Source organism: Lepidothrix coronata, unplaced genomic scaffold (assembly GCF_001604755.1).
Source record: "Lepidothrix coronata isolate B3197 unplaced genomic scaffold, Lepidothrix_coronata-1.0 Scaffold327, whole genome shotgun sequence".
NCBI lineage: Eukaryota > Metazoa > Chordata > Aves > Passeriformes > Pipridae > Lepidothrix > Lepidothrix coronata.
In genome coordinates this window covers 343,405-355,216 of record NW_016690507.1, presented here as the reverse complement: position 1 = coordinate 355,216, position 11,812 = coordinate 343,405, and the positions used below count along the sequence as shown (strand labels likewise).

The window sequence follows — 11,812 nt, the reverse complement described above, 5'->3', positions numbered from 1 at the left end:
ACAAGCAAGAGCTGTTTCCTTACCAAAAGCTTCCTTGGGAAAGGACTGGAATATTTAGCAGTATTTTCAGCTGTCAAGGAGCTGTTTTCTTGGCCACGTAACCCAGAAATGGCAAAGCTGTAACGCAGAGTCACCGAGTTCTCATGGTTCAAGAAATTAATGAATCTGGAGAACACTGAGTAATTCCTTATCACCCCTCAGTATCTAAATTCACAGGGAATCCGAGTTGCACTAATTGAATCCAACCCCAGGAGAGAGCAGCGGAGTCGTCGGGAGGCTCGTTAACATTTGGAGAGGAACCGGAATTTTTCTGTTCGGAAAAGGCTTTTTTTTTGGTCGATTTTCTTTGAAAATCAACCCCCTCCTAAAACCTCCAGTTGTGCAGTGGACTGGATCCATCTCACGAGGTGGTTGGAGTGGAGAATGAAGGGTCACTTTAGTCACAACATCTTGTTTTCCTGGGGGTGGGAAACCCTGGAAAAGTTTGCCCGGAGAAGCTGCGGCCGCCCCACCCCTGGGATTGTCCAGGGAGCAACCTCCTCTAGTGAAGGTGGTTGATCTTTAAGGTCCTTCCAACCCAAGCCCTTTTTGGGTGGTGTGATTTCCAGAGCTGCTTTCCCCCGTGCTCAGCTCCCTCCGATCACATCAAAGCACCACCATGGCGAGATCTGGACTCTCTTTTTTCGCTGATTTGCCTCCAGGTTTCCTGTCAGAGTGACAGGAGGGGCTCTGTAACATTTAAAAATGCCTTTTTTTTCTTTCTTTTTGTTTTTTTTTCCCCCCAGAAGTTGCTCAGGATGCCTCACACTTGATCTTCCCAGATTGCAAGTGGCAGTTGTTGATGGGCTCCAATAAGCGACTCCTGGAAGGCAGGAGAGGAGCAAACACAGCCCCCCTCGCCCCGGTGTCGTGATGGATGAGAGCAATAACAGCAGTCAGCTCTCTGGGTTCTGGCACACAACCCCCCCAGTGTTTGTGGGAGGGAGAGTTGCTAAAATTGATGGGCCAGCAGAGCCATTTCACGGGCTCCTCTCGGTTCCCCGGCCCTTGTGTTCCCTCATTTCCACGTTAAAGTGCAGCAGGAAGACAAATGGTCGTGACCTCCCCTGTCCTGGGGTGCTTTGAGGTGGGTACAGAGCGAGGGGAAGCCAAAATATTAAAAAAACATCAAACCCCCCCCCCCTCCTCCCCGGGTGCCTTTCGGAGCTGCTTGAAAGGAAACCAACACCTGTTGAAATAGTTACTTCAACGTTTGGCCCAAATCCCAAACAAGCCTTTTTTTTTGTTGTTTTTTTTTTGTTTTTTTTTTCCCCCCTTCTTTTAACAACAAAAACATATGCAGGGGCCAGGGAAAAAGCACAGCTAGTTCTGATGTTGTGCTTTTTGTGCTCTGCAGCTCCGAGCTGGAGGGGCTGTGACTCATGAAGTGAGGCCAGCACAGTGTTTCTCTTCCTTCCACGTCTCGCTGGGTTGGATTTGTGTGGCAAATCCACACTAAAAGCACTGAGGGGGGGCTTTTCCTGCTCCTGAGGTGGGATGTTCCTGGGCCATTTGGGATACTTCACACTGGGAATGTTTCCTAAGGCTTGGGGCTGAGGGGGAAAGCAGCTCTGAAAATCACACCAGCCAAGAAGGGGTTGGTTGGAGGGACCTTAAAGATCTGCCCTCTTGGGAAGGAAAAAAACCATCAGCCACTTAGGGACTGGTGTCTTGCTTGAATAGTTGAGGCTTTTGAGAGCTCCTGGTCAAAGGCTGGACATGGTCTTGGGAGTGTTTTCCAACCTGAATAATTCTGTGGTCCATGGAGAGGTTTCATCTCCACGAGTCGTCTCCTAAATTGGGGATCAGTTCAGTCCCTCAGTTGGAGCAGAGATTGGAACTGTCTGTGTAGCTGGAAATCGGTGTCTTCCAGGGAAAATTCTGGGAATAAAAGGGTGTTTGAGTTTCCTAGGGAGGGTTTGAACATCAGAGAAATGTGTGCACTGTTGTCCTCCAGGGTGAGCTGGATTTCTCCTCCTCTGTTCAGGGACTACTCCAATATAATATTCCTCCCTGGGAGGGTGGGGAGGCCCTGGTTGCCCCATCCCTGGAAGTGTCCAAGGCCAGGTTGGAGCAGCCTGGGCTGGTGGAAGGTGTCCCTGCCCATGCAGGGGGTTGGAACTCCACGACCTTTAAGATCCTTCCAAGCCAATCCATTCTGGGATTCTGTGATCCGTGTGTTCACCCCGAAGTGTTGGGGTGATAGAAACAGGCTGGTCCCTTTGTGTCCATCCTGTCAGCACCCCTGAGCACCCTGAGCACCCCTTATGTGAGCTCAGCTCTTTGCAGCTTTAATTGGAGTTTCTGGAGCCCTTGGAAGAGGCATCACTGAGGTTCAGGTGGTGGCAAATTCTGCTCGGCCAGTGTCAAATAAAACAGGCCTTTGGGGTGTTAAATCCCAGGTGTTGAGTGGCCACAGCACAGAACTGAGTGAGGATTTTGTTTGAATATTGGTGCTGCTGAACTAAAAAAAAAACGGAGAAGTAGAAGATCAATCAAGATTAATCCAAAGTCGTGGATTTCACGAAGGAGTTTTCAACCTTTCTGAAGGAAGTGACAATGAAAGTAGGTTGGTGTGTGAGTAGAAAAGAACCAGTTTTCTCCCTTGCACACTTTTTTGCACACCAGAATTGTCTGTGACCATGGGCAAATATCCTGGAGTGTTTTCAGTGGAGAGGTGACACTCAGGACTGGACACCTGTAACTTAGTGACCCTTTGCAGGCCATCACCTTCATCTCCATGTTTCCCTGTCCAGTGAGGAACTCCTGGTGGTTTGTTTTTCCTTTGGGGTTTTCTTTGAAAGCCTCTCTGCCTTTTCTTTGCAGCCCTGTCTCTGCCCTTTCTCCAGGGCTTTTCCTGGAGCAAGAAAGCAGAGCAGTGTGGAGGAGGTTTGCCATTCCCTGGGATCCACGCTCGGATCCGGGCTGGTTAGGGATGGTTTCCCTTCTCAGTTGTGTCAGTTCAAACAGTCCCAATCATATTTTTCCTCCTCCTTTTTTTTTTTTCTTTTCAGCTACAGCTGCAGAAAACCCAATATTTGCAACTGGGACAGAGTCGTGGCCAGTACTACGGTGGGTCTCTGCCAAATGTGAACCAGATTGGAAACAGTGCCATGGATCTCCCCTTCCAGGTGAGTCCAGGGGGTGTTCCTTTGCATTTGTGGATTCATTCCGTGCCTGGCTGCTGGGTCAGAACCCTCAGCACAGCCCCCTGGTTTAAGAACTCTTTGCTCCTTTGGCAAATGGGATTTTCTGTGTCGGGGTTGGGATGCTTTTGGGTCAGGAATGCTCAGAGTGATGCAATTCCTTTTGCAGGGAATATTCAGGGGGCGTGGGGTGGGGTGGTTTTGTTCAGTACCAAATTCCTGATGAAACCACTGTAAATTCAAGCAAACTGGAAGCAAATTCAGCCTGCTGGGAGCTGGGGTGTGGAGGGAGCTGCTGGGGGGGTGTGTGTTCCCTGGGAGTGATCCTGGGAGAGGAGAAGGGCAGTGGGACACAAAGTGGTAGCAGAACAGTCACTTTTTTTGGGGCTGGCTGAGGAGGAAACTTTGAGGTGTCCTGGCTGTCTTTGTGACTCCAGAGTGACTCCACAAACAGAAAATCATTTAGGTGAATGTTTTTGGACAGGAGATGTTGTACATGGATCAGGTGCTGGATCCTCTGAGCACTCTGATTTCTCTAATTAGTCGATTCAGGGCGCTCAAAATAATTAACATTTCCGTGTTAGTTTTCCTTTTTTGAGCAGTAACAGTTACAGTTCAGCTCACGAGGATGTGGTAAGAAGGAAATCTTGCAGTTTGTGGTTTTCTGATGAAGGGCTGGTTAATAAATGTGGAGAAACTCGCTGACCTGCCTGTTGAAATAGGTGGAGACAACTGAATTTGGGCAGGTTAAAACCTTGGATCTTGTGCAGGAGGAGAAGCAAAAGCCTGTTTTAATCTGGTTGCCTTTTGGGAATCCAGTGCAGGGCTTTGGAGTGAAGTCCTTGGGGTTACTCCACATCTCTCTCCCAAGATTTCCCCTTTAGCTCCTTGTTAGGGAGGTTCAGAGTTCCTGTTCCTTTTAAGCAACAGTATTTCAGTATTTCTGAAATAGCATTTCAGTGCTTTTCTGGTGGTTACTGCATAGACTGTTTCACTCCTGAGCTGACAAAGGGAATATCCCCAAATTTCCCAATGACTGGAGAAGGACACACAAACAAAACTCCAGGGGTTTGTAGATTTTTTTTTTACACACACATAGAAAAAATACAAAACTCCAGGGGTTTAGAGATTTTTTTCACACACATAGAAAAAATACAAAACTCCAGGGATTTAGGGATTTTTCACACACACACATAGAAAAAATACAAAACTCCAGGAGTTCAGAGATTTTTTTCACACACATAGAAAAAATACAAAACTCCAGGGGTTTAGAGATTTTTTTTCACACACACACACATAGAAAAAATACCAAACTCCAAGGATTTATAGATTTTTCACACACACACACACAGAGAAAAAAAATCCAAAATTTATGTTGTCCCAGATAACAAACAGTGAGAAGCAGCAACACAAACCCCTGTGTTTGCATGAGTGGTGAGTTCTTCCCGGGCTTTTCCCCAAACGTTGAGTTAAAAACACTGGAGATGTTTTTTTTTAATTATTTTTTTTAAGTTAAAAAGGAGATTTCCGAGGCAAAGAGCCTGAGAGTGGTTTGTTGTGTCTGCTTTGGGGAGCGCTGGTGTCTGAGCATGTTGGTTCTTTGATTTGCAGCCCAACGGAGCTCTGGCAGAAGCCTTTGGAGCAGTTCCTGTCTCTTTGGTAAACAAGCATTTAGGTTTGTGCGAATACGTATTTAGGACTGGTCCTGTTTGCCCAGGTAGATACGTATTTCAGCACAGCCCCACTGCTCTGCTCTGCACAGCACCTCTCTCTGCTCAGGAGTCCTGCCCTGGCACCCCAGGCCAGGCTTTGGCCGTGCATCCCAGGAACGTGCAGCAGAATTCCCGTGCAGCAGAATTCCCGGCCAGGCTCCCTCCCTGGCCTTGCTGCCCTGGGATTCCCTGGGATTCCCGGGGGATTCCCTTGGGGCAGACAGGCTTGGCCTGGGGGTTAAGCGAGCTCTGAGCATGTGCATGTGGGAAAGTCCGTGGGGAATGAGTTCCCAAATCCTGCTTGGCACCGGGAGGCTCTGGAATATGAACGGTCGTAGGTCCCCCCACTCCTCCTTCCCCCTCATCCACCTCGCTCGGGTTCATCCCTGGAGTCTTGACCAATCCTAAAAGGACACTGTTGTAGAGCTCAGAGCTTTTTCCTTCCTGTCTGTACTTTTTTGATGGTTTGTGGGGTTTGGGGGTCTGGTCTCAAACCCTTTAATGTTTTCCAGGGAAGCGAAACACTTCTGCTTCTTCGTTTTCCCAATAAAATCGATGCTCAGATCTGTTTTTTGGTTTTGTTTTTGTTTTTTGTTTTTTTTTAAATCCACTTTTTAAATTACAGTTAAACATCTCTTGCCCTGCTGGGGTTGGGATTTTAATCAGGGAACCTTGTCCTGGTTTAGGACAGTTTTATGGGAAGCCAGACCTGTTGCAGGTGACATCCAGAAGTGTTTTCTGTTTCCCTGAGTCAGGGATTCACTTGGGATCTTTGCTCCTGGAAAGCCAGAGGACACCATTGCCCCCAGGTTCCTCACCCTACAAACTGTAGCTGGAACACGCTCCATGTTTATTTATTCCACTGCTGCACTCAAACGAGACTTTTGCTGGGTTTTTAATAAGGAGGTTGTGCCAAAAAAAAAAAGGCAAAACACAAGAAATAACTATTTTTACGTTCAACTTTTTGTCTCCTATGCATTGGCTTCCCTTTAAATTCCAGGTGAGGGCTGCATTCCGTGTGCTTTGGGCTGCCTGCTCCTTTTTTTAGCAGCACCGTGGTGAGACCACTGACAAGGAAATTGCTTTTCCTGTTGACCTTCCAAGCACGTCTTTGCAAATTTTGCTGCCTTTTGGGCTCGCAGGGCTGTGGCAACAGTGCAAGGAGGAGTTGGAGACCTTTTGTTGGCTTGGGATTCTAAATATTCCCAGTTCTGCGCGGGGACAGAACTGGATTGTCGTGTGGTGTTTGCAGCAGAGGTTAAACCACCGTGTTTTTATTTTGAATGACTTAAAAAATTGAGATTCCGCTCGAGATTTCTCAGCCTTCGTACGAGAAAGCGAAAAGTCTGATCCTGAGGGCTGAGAGTGCATCAAAAAGTCACTGTGCTCCTTTCCAGCCCCAGGTTGACTTAAATATTCTGCTGCACAGAAAGTGTTGGCCTTGAAATGAAAAAATAAACACCACAACCACTCTGCCTCCATTTCTGTTAACACAGGCTGTGTGTGCAGAGAGGGTGAGGAGAAAAAGGGTTCAGAGGAGCAGAAAGGCTCGTTAAAAAGTTATTACAAACAAAGCTTTTCAAAATAAATGTAAAGCTTTTCTGGAAACGAATCGTTTCAAACAGCCAAAGCTGACACTTGGAAAAAAAAAAAGGAAAAAAAAAAAAAAAAAAAAAAAAACCAGAAGAGCTGAATGTGGGAGCCAGATGGTTCCATGGCTTGGCAGACAGGACAGTGCATTTGCCACGTGCAGCACCTGAATGGAGGAGGAGGAAATTTTGGATTTCCAAACAGATGGTGTTGAGGGACTCAGCAAAGCTGTTCACATTGGCAAGGAGTGGAAAACTGGGGAGGTTTGTTTTGTTTTTCCCCCCCAGAGACCCATAAATTGCCGGTGGAGGACGAGCAGAGATCGACCCCTCGGTACTTCCTTTGCCCCCCCCCCAGGTATATGCAGGGAAAGGCTTTGGAAAATGTGGGAGTTTTCCAGTTTAGCCTGGGAATTCATCTTCCCCTGTCCTTTCTCTGCTGTCCTCATCCTCTGAAATATTTGCTGACAGGTCTCCACTGATAAGAGCCCAGGTGGGACCATCCCACCCCGGGTCCCGGAGGGAGCCGAGAGTCGCCTCGGAAATATCAGACACCGTCACTTTTTTCTAGACAGAGGAGGAAGGAAACTGCTTTTCTTTTTCTTTTCATTCTCTCAGTGTCCCCTTAAAATAATTCCCAGAGGGAGGGGTGAAAGGAAGTCCCGAGAGCAGGCGGCGCGTTCGGAATGTCGGACTCGCCGCGCGTCTCCTTCCTGCGTCTCCTGCCCGTGGGGTCGGCATGTTCCTTCTGGATGCACCCTGCATGCTGCACCCAGGGCATGTGGACACGGCTGGCAGCTCCCTGCCACCCTCACACGGGGGGTTTTAGGGATAGGGAGGCGTGAGAGCTGATCTAGGAGAGGGCAGGTCCAGCATGGTCCCCCTCTGGAAGGACAGCCTTGGGCATCCTTCCAACCACGGAGGGGAACGTTGCCGTGATGACACTTGTCCACCTCTTGTGTGAGTGTGATTCCTCAGAACATCACAGCCTTGCACACACCCCGAGGAGGTTCTGGGCAGCCTGTGTGTGGATTTTCCCCTTCCTGACTTGCTGTGTCTCCCTCAGACTCCGTTCCAGTCGTCGGGGTTGGACACGAGCAGGACGACCCGGCACCACGGGCTGGTGGACAGAGTGTACCGGGACAGGAACCGCCTGGGCTCCCCCCACCGCCGGCCCCTCTCCGTGGATAAACATGGAAGACAGATATCCTTTGGGGCAGGACTCCCAACAACAACGTCACTGCTTCCAGTCCCACAGTTCCCTCCTTCCCCTCCTCACCTGGGCGGGTCGTCCCCGTCCCTGTTGGTGTCACCGCTTCTCCTGAGCTGTGACCTGGGCTGGAAGTACCTAAAGGGAGCGTTTCCCTTCCCCTGTTTCCTCAGCTCCGAGTGGGGATAATCCTGCACACGGAGCTGTGGGGGATTGGGATCCTTTGCTGGGTTGGTGGCAGCCAGCAAGGGCTTCCCTGGGGGCAAATCCTGCCCAATTCTGCGGCCTCCTATGATGGGGTCACTGCCATCGTCTCCCTGGACTTGTGCCAAGCTTTTGGCAGTGTCCCACGTGATATCCTTGCCTCTAAACTGGAGAGTCATGGATGTGATGGATGGCCCTCTCAGTGGGTAAGGAATTCCCGGGATGGCCGCGCTCCCAGAGCTGCAGTCGGTGGCTCAGTGGGACCAGCAGTGGGTGGCTCCCTCGGGGTTTTGGGGTGTTCCATGTCTTTGTTGGTGACGTGGGCAGTGGGATCGAGGGCACCCTCCACAAGTTCACCAGCTTTGTGGCCCCCAACATGAGAAGGACACAGATCATCTGCTTCCAACCCAAACCATTCCCTGATTCTCTGAAAAGTCACGCCCGTCTCAGGGAAGCAGAATTTCCCTTTGGATCCGAGTAAATCCAGCCCGGGATAATTTTTGCAGTTGGTTGTGCATTTGATTGCAGGTTGATTCATCCCCTTGGCATTTGCCCAGCGATGTTTCTTCTTGCCCCGTGGGAACATCAATTAGCTGATTATTCCTGACGGCCTTAAAACGTGCCACCGTCGGGTTGGGTTGATGGGGCTGGAGGGGATGTGGGAATGGGGGAGTGGGGGGTGGTGGCTGCCCAGGGAGCAGTTGGATCTGCAGGAAAGGAGGACGATTCTCCTGCTGCTCAAACATCACAACAATCCACGTAATCCTTTGGTTGGAGTGTCCTTTTAAAGTTCCCCTCGGGGCGTCTGCTCGCTTTTCTCCCGCGAGCCCGGTGCCTTCTGACGGGCTCATTGGAATTATTCTTAGGAAAAGATTTCCAGTGGGCCTCCTGCTTCAGTGAGGAAGTGCTGTTGTTCCCCTTAACTCCGGGGTCACGTGGACAGCTGTCCCTATGGAACGGTGTATCTGTCCCCTCCGTCGGACACCAGCTGGAGAAGGTTGGTGGCACCTCGGGCGTGTGTTCGGGCTGTTCCCTGACCCTGCAGCACCTCCACGGGCACAGACACCTTCACCATTCCCCCCAGCACGAGCTGGGGTGCCTTTCTCCACCCAGAAATGGGGTTTTCCTTTGCTTATGCTCCTTGTGGATGACCCTCTTTGAAATTAAGGTGTGTCAGCTTTTCCAGGGTCAGCCTTGCTACTCCAAGGCACAGCCCGGAGTTGTTGAGTTGTGACTTGTTGCCCCACATCCAGAGCTGAGGGCTGGTTCATCACCAGAGGTGTGATGCCCACGGACATTCCCATCTCCACAGTGTCCCTGCATCCCAAACCTCTCGTTTTCCCTCCCTGCCAAACAGGGACAGTTGTTTTTCAAACTGTAACCAAAGTATTTATAAACAGCTTTCTGCTCAGAAAGGGCATTATTTGATCCTGCATGACCTTAACAAAGCTGAGAAAATTCTTTTCTGACGAGGGCAATCAAATTATCCTGTATCCCTCTCAATCCCTTTATTGAAACAATGGCTCTTCAAACTTCAAATTTGTCCTGCAAATTGATTGTTTCACGAGGAAATTGTCCCTGGGATGTGCCATATATAGATTTTTGGGGTTTAATGCAGAGTGTTCAGGTTTTACTGAGCTGGTTGCGTTGATCTGAGAGATTTAAATTCTTTTATTTAGAGCAGCTGGCAATAAAAATATTGTGGGTTTTGCCTTTTTTTTTGTTTGTTTCCAGGACAAATTCCGATTCTGCCTTGCACCAGAGCACCATGACTCCAGCTCAGCAGGAATCCTTCTCTGGAGGGTCCCAGGACATGCAGCAGAAAAGAGGTAAACAGGGAAAAATGGATACAGGTATTTCTGACATCCAGAGCATTCCCATGATCTCCCGGGGGGGATTGGGAAACACGGGTCTGCTGCTGCTGCTCCCTGGATCCATGACACTGGAATTGGAGTGAGGGATCATAATGACCTTTGTGGGTGCTGAAATCCAGGAAAAAAATGATACAAAACTAAGCAAGAACATTTCCCTGAGCCCCCAAATGGTGTTATTCTGACCCTTCTCCCTGGGGTGGTGAGTGCTCCCAGTGCCACCAAAGGTTTGGAGTCACTTCCAGAGCAGCACAGGGATCCCAGCAGTTCACTCAGGGATGCAACACCGGGAGAGGGAGCAAGGCTTCCTCTGGGTTTTTAATTTACGGCCTGGAGATTCCCCAGGGAACATCCCCTGGGAGGCAGCACTTCCCAGCAGCACTGAGGACATTCCCAGCTCCAGGCTGGAGCACCACACTTCTGGTGCCCTCTGCTGGGCCTTGAGCCTGCTCCAGCTCGGGAGACACGGCAGCACTCGAGCATCCAAAAGGTCTTTTCCAGCCTTAACAATTCCCTGGTTCTGTGGGAAGCTCTGGAATCTCTGTGGGGAAGTTTCATCCTTCAGCAAGCTCCCGGAGATGGGTGAACGTGCAGCACAAACTGGCTGTGCCGTGGCTCTTCCGTGTGCTCCTGGAGCTGGAAAACATGGAAAAATGGTCCTGTTAAACAGTATTCCCTAAATATGGGTTCGTGGCTGTCGGTGTGAAACGTTCCCGTGGATTCCTCTCTCCCTCTGGGCTCCTTCTGGTGGTTCTTTGTCACCTTGCAGTTGTTTGTTTGAACCAAGAAACGGCCTTGGAATGTGGAGAAGCAGCAGCTTTACAGGGTTTCTCTCTCCCAGGGGGGATGGATTGGATTGTTCCCCCCTGGAATTGTCCTCTTGGCTGCCCACGAGATGTCCCAGGTGGAAATCACTCGTGCAGAATGCAAAAACCAGGCCCCAAATACTCCCTTCCATTTAGATCCAAATGGAATCCATTGGGATCCGTTTAGATCTTTAGCCTTAGCAGACTAAACTGGAGACCAGAAGTCTTTTAAAATATTATTTGAGTGGGCTTTTTTAAAGCTGATAATGTCTCACTGATTAATTAGTTAATTAAACACAATTTTAGTCTCTTCTGCTTCCTGGTATCTTTGTTTTTTTTAACGAGTGTGACTATTTCAAACTCGCTGATAATTCTTCAGCATTTTTCAAATGGTTCCATTTCCAGTCTGAAAACGTCTTCCTGAGAAGCTTCATGTTATTGATTATTAATTCTGTGATTTTTTTTTAATTGTTGTTGTTGTCCTGTTTTAGTTCTGTTGCTGACTGTCCCTGGAATGGAGGAAGGCACCTCAGATGCAGACAAAACCCTCTCCAAGCAAGGCTGGGACACTAAAAAGGTGGGAATTGCACCCTTTGAAATGTAGAAATATTATTTTCTAAACATGTTGAGGTAAATGAGTGCTTGAAATATTGTCACCCCTTGAAGAGGTTTGAGATTAAATGTTGTGTTTAGAAACAAATCACAAGCAATGGACCAGAAAGGCATTTTTAGGTATTTATGTGTGATTGATTTCATCAGGAGAAAATCTTGAAATTTAAGATTTGTTGGGACAATAAAGCAAAAAAAAAGGTGATAAATATCTTCTTGGAGCTTCACAGAGCTCTTGTGTAGAAGAGCTCTCCTCTAGAAATGTATCAAATTAAACCTTTTGAATTGAGATATATCCTGAATGTTCATTTCCAGCAGTATCTTTGCCTTTAAAACTCCCTTCTGTGCCTTTAAAAACTCTTTTCCTTCTGTGCCTTTAAAAACTCTTTTCCTTCTGTGCCTTTAAAAACTCTCTTCCTTCTGTGCCTTTAAAAACTCTCTTCCTTTCTCTTTTAGACTGGGTCATCCAGACCTAAATCATGTGAAGTTCCAGGAATCAAGTAAGTCCTGAGCAATTTTATTTTTTTTTTTCTTTTTTTGAAGAGCACTGAGATCTTCCTAAGAAAAAATATTATATATTGAATAGTGTATATTGAATAGTGTATATTGAATATTTTATATTGAAC

At 48.3% G+C, this 11,812-nt stretch overlaps 1 protein-coding gene across 8 annotated transcripts in view; it reads left to right on the top strand.

Moving 5' to 3' along the window:
- Window positions 1-901: 901 nt before the first annotated feature.
- CRTC1 (CREB regulated transcription coactivator 1) overlaps window positions 902-11,812 on the top strand; it is a 25,822-nt gene continuing 14,911 nt past the window's right edge. For 4 of the 8 annotated variants that reach the window (XM_017838189.1, XM_017838195.1, XM_017838192.1 and 1 more), the window contains exons 1-8: window positions 902-1,126; window positions 3,054-3,170; window positions 4,797-4,844; window positions 7,553-7,690; window positions 8,836-8,897; window positions 9,635-9,729; window positions 11,069-11,154; window positions 11,643-11,686. In XM_017838189.1, coding sequence (XP_017693678.1) covers window positions 1,091-1,126; window positions 3,054-3,170; window positions 4,797-4,844; window positions 7,553-7,690; window positions 8,836-8,897; window positions 9,635-9,729; window positions 11,069-11,154; window positions 11,643-11,686 — 626 coding nt within the window. In that variant the 5' untranslated portion in view covers window positions 902-1,090. The remainder of the gene's footprint in view (window positions 1,127-3,053; window positions 3,171-4,796; window positions 4,845-7,552; window positions 7,691-8,835; window positions 8,898-9,634; window positions 9,730-11,068; window positions 11,155-11,642; window positions 11,687-11,812) is intronic. The other 4 variants (XM_017838191.1, XM_017838190.1, XM_017838193.1 and 1 more) reach the window with 3 other exon arrangements.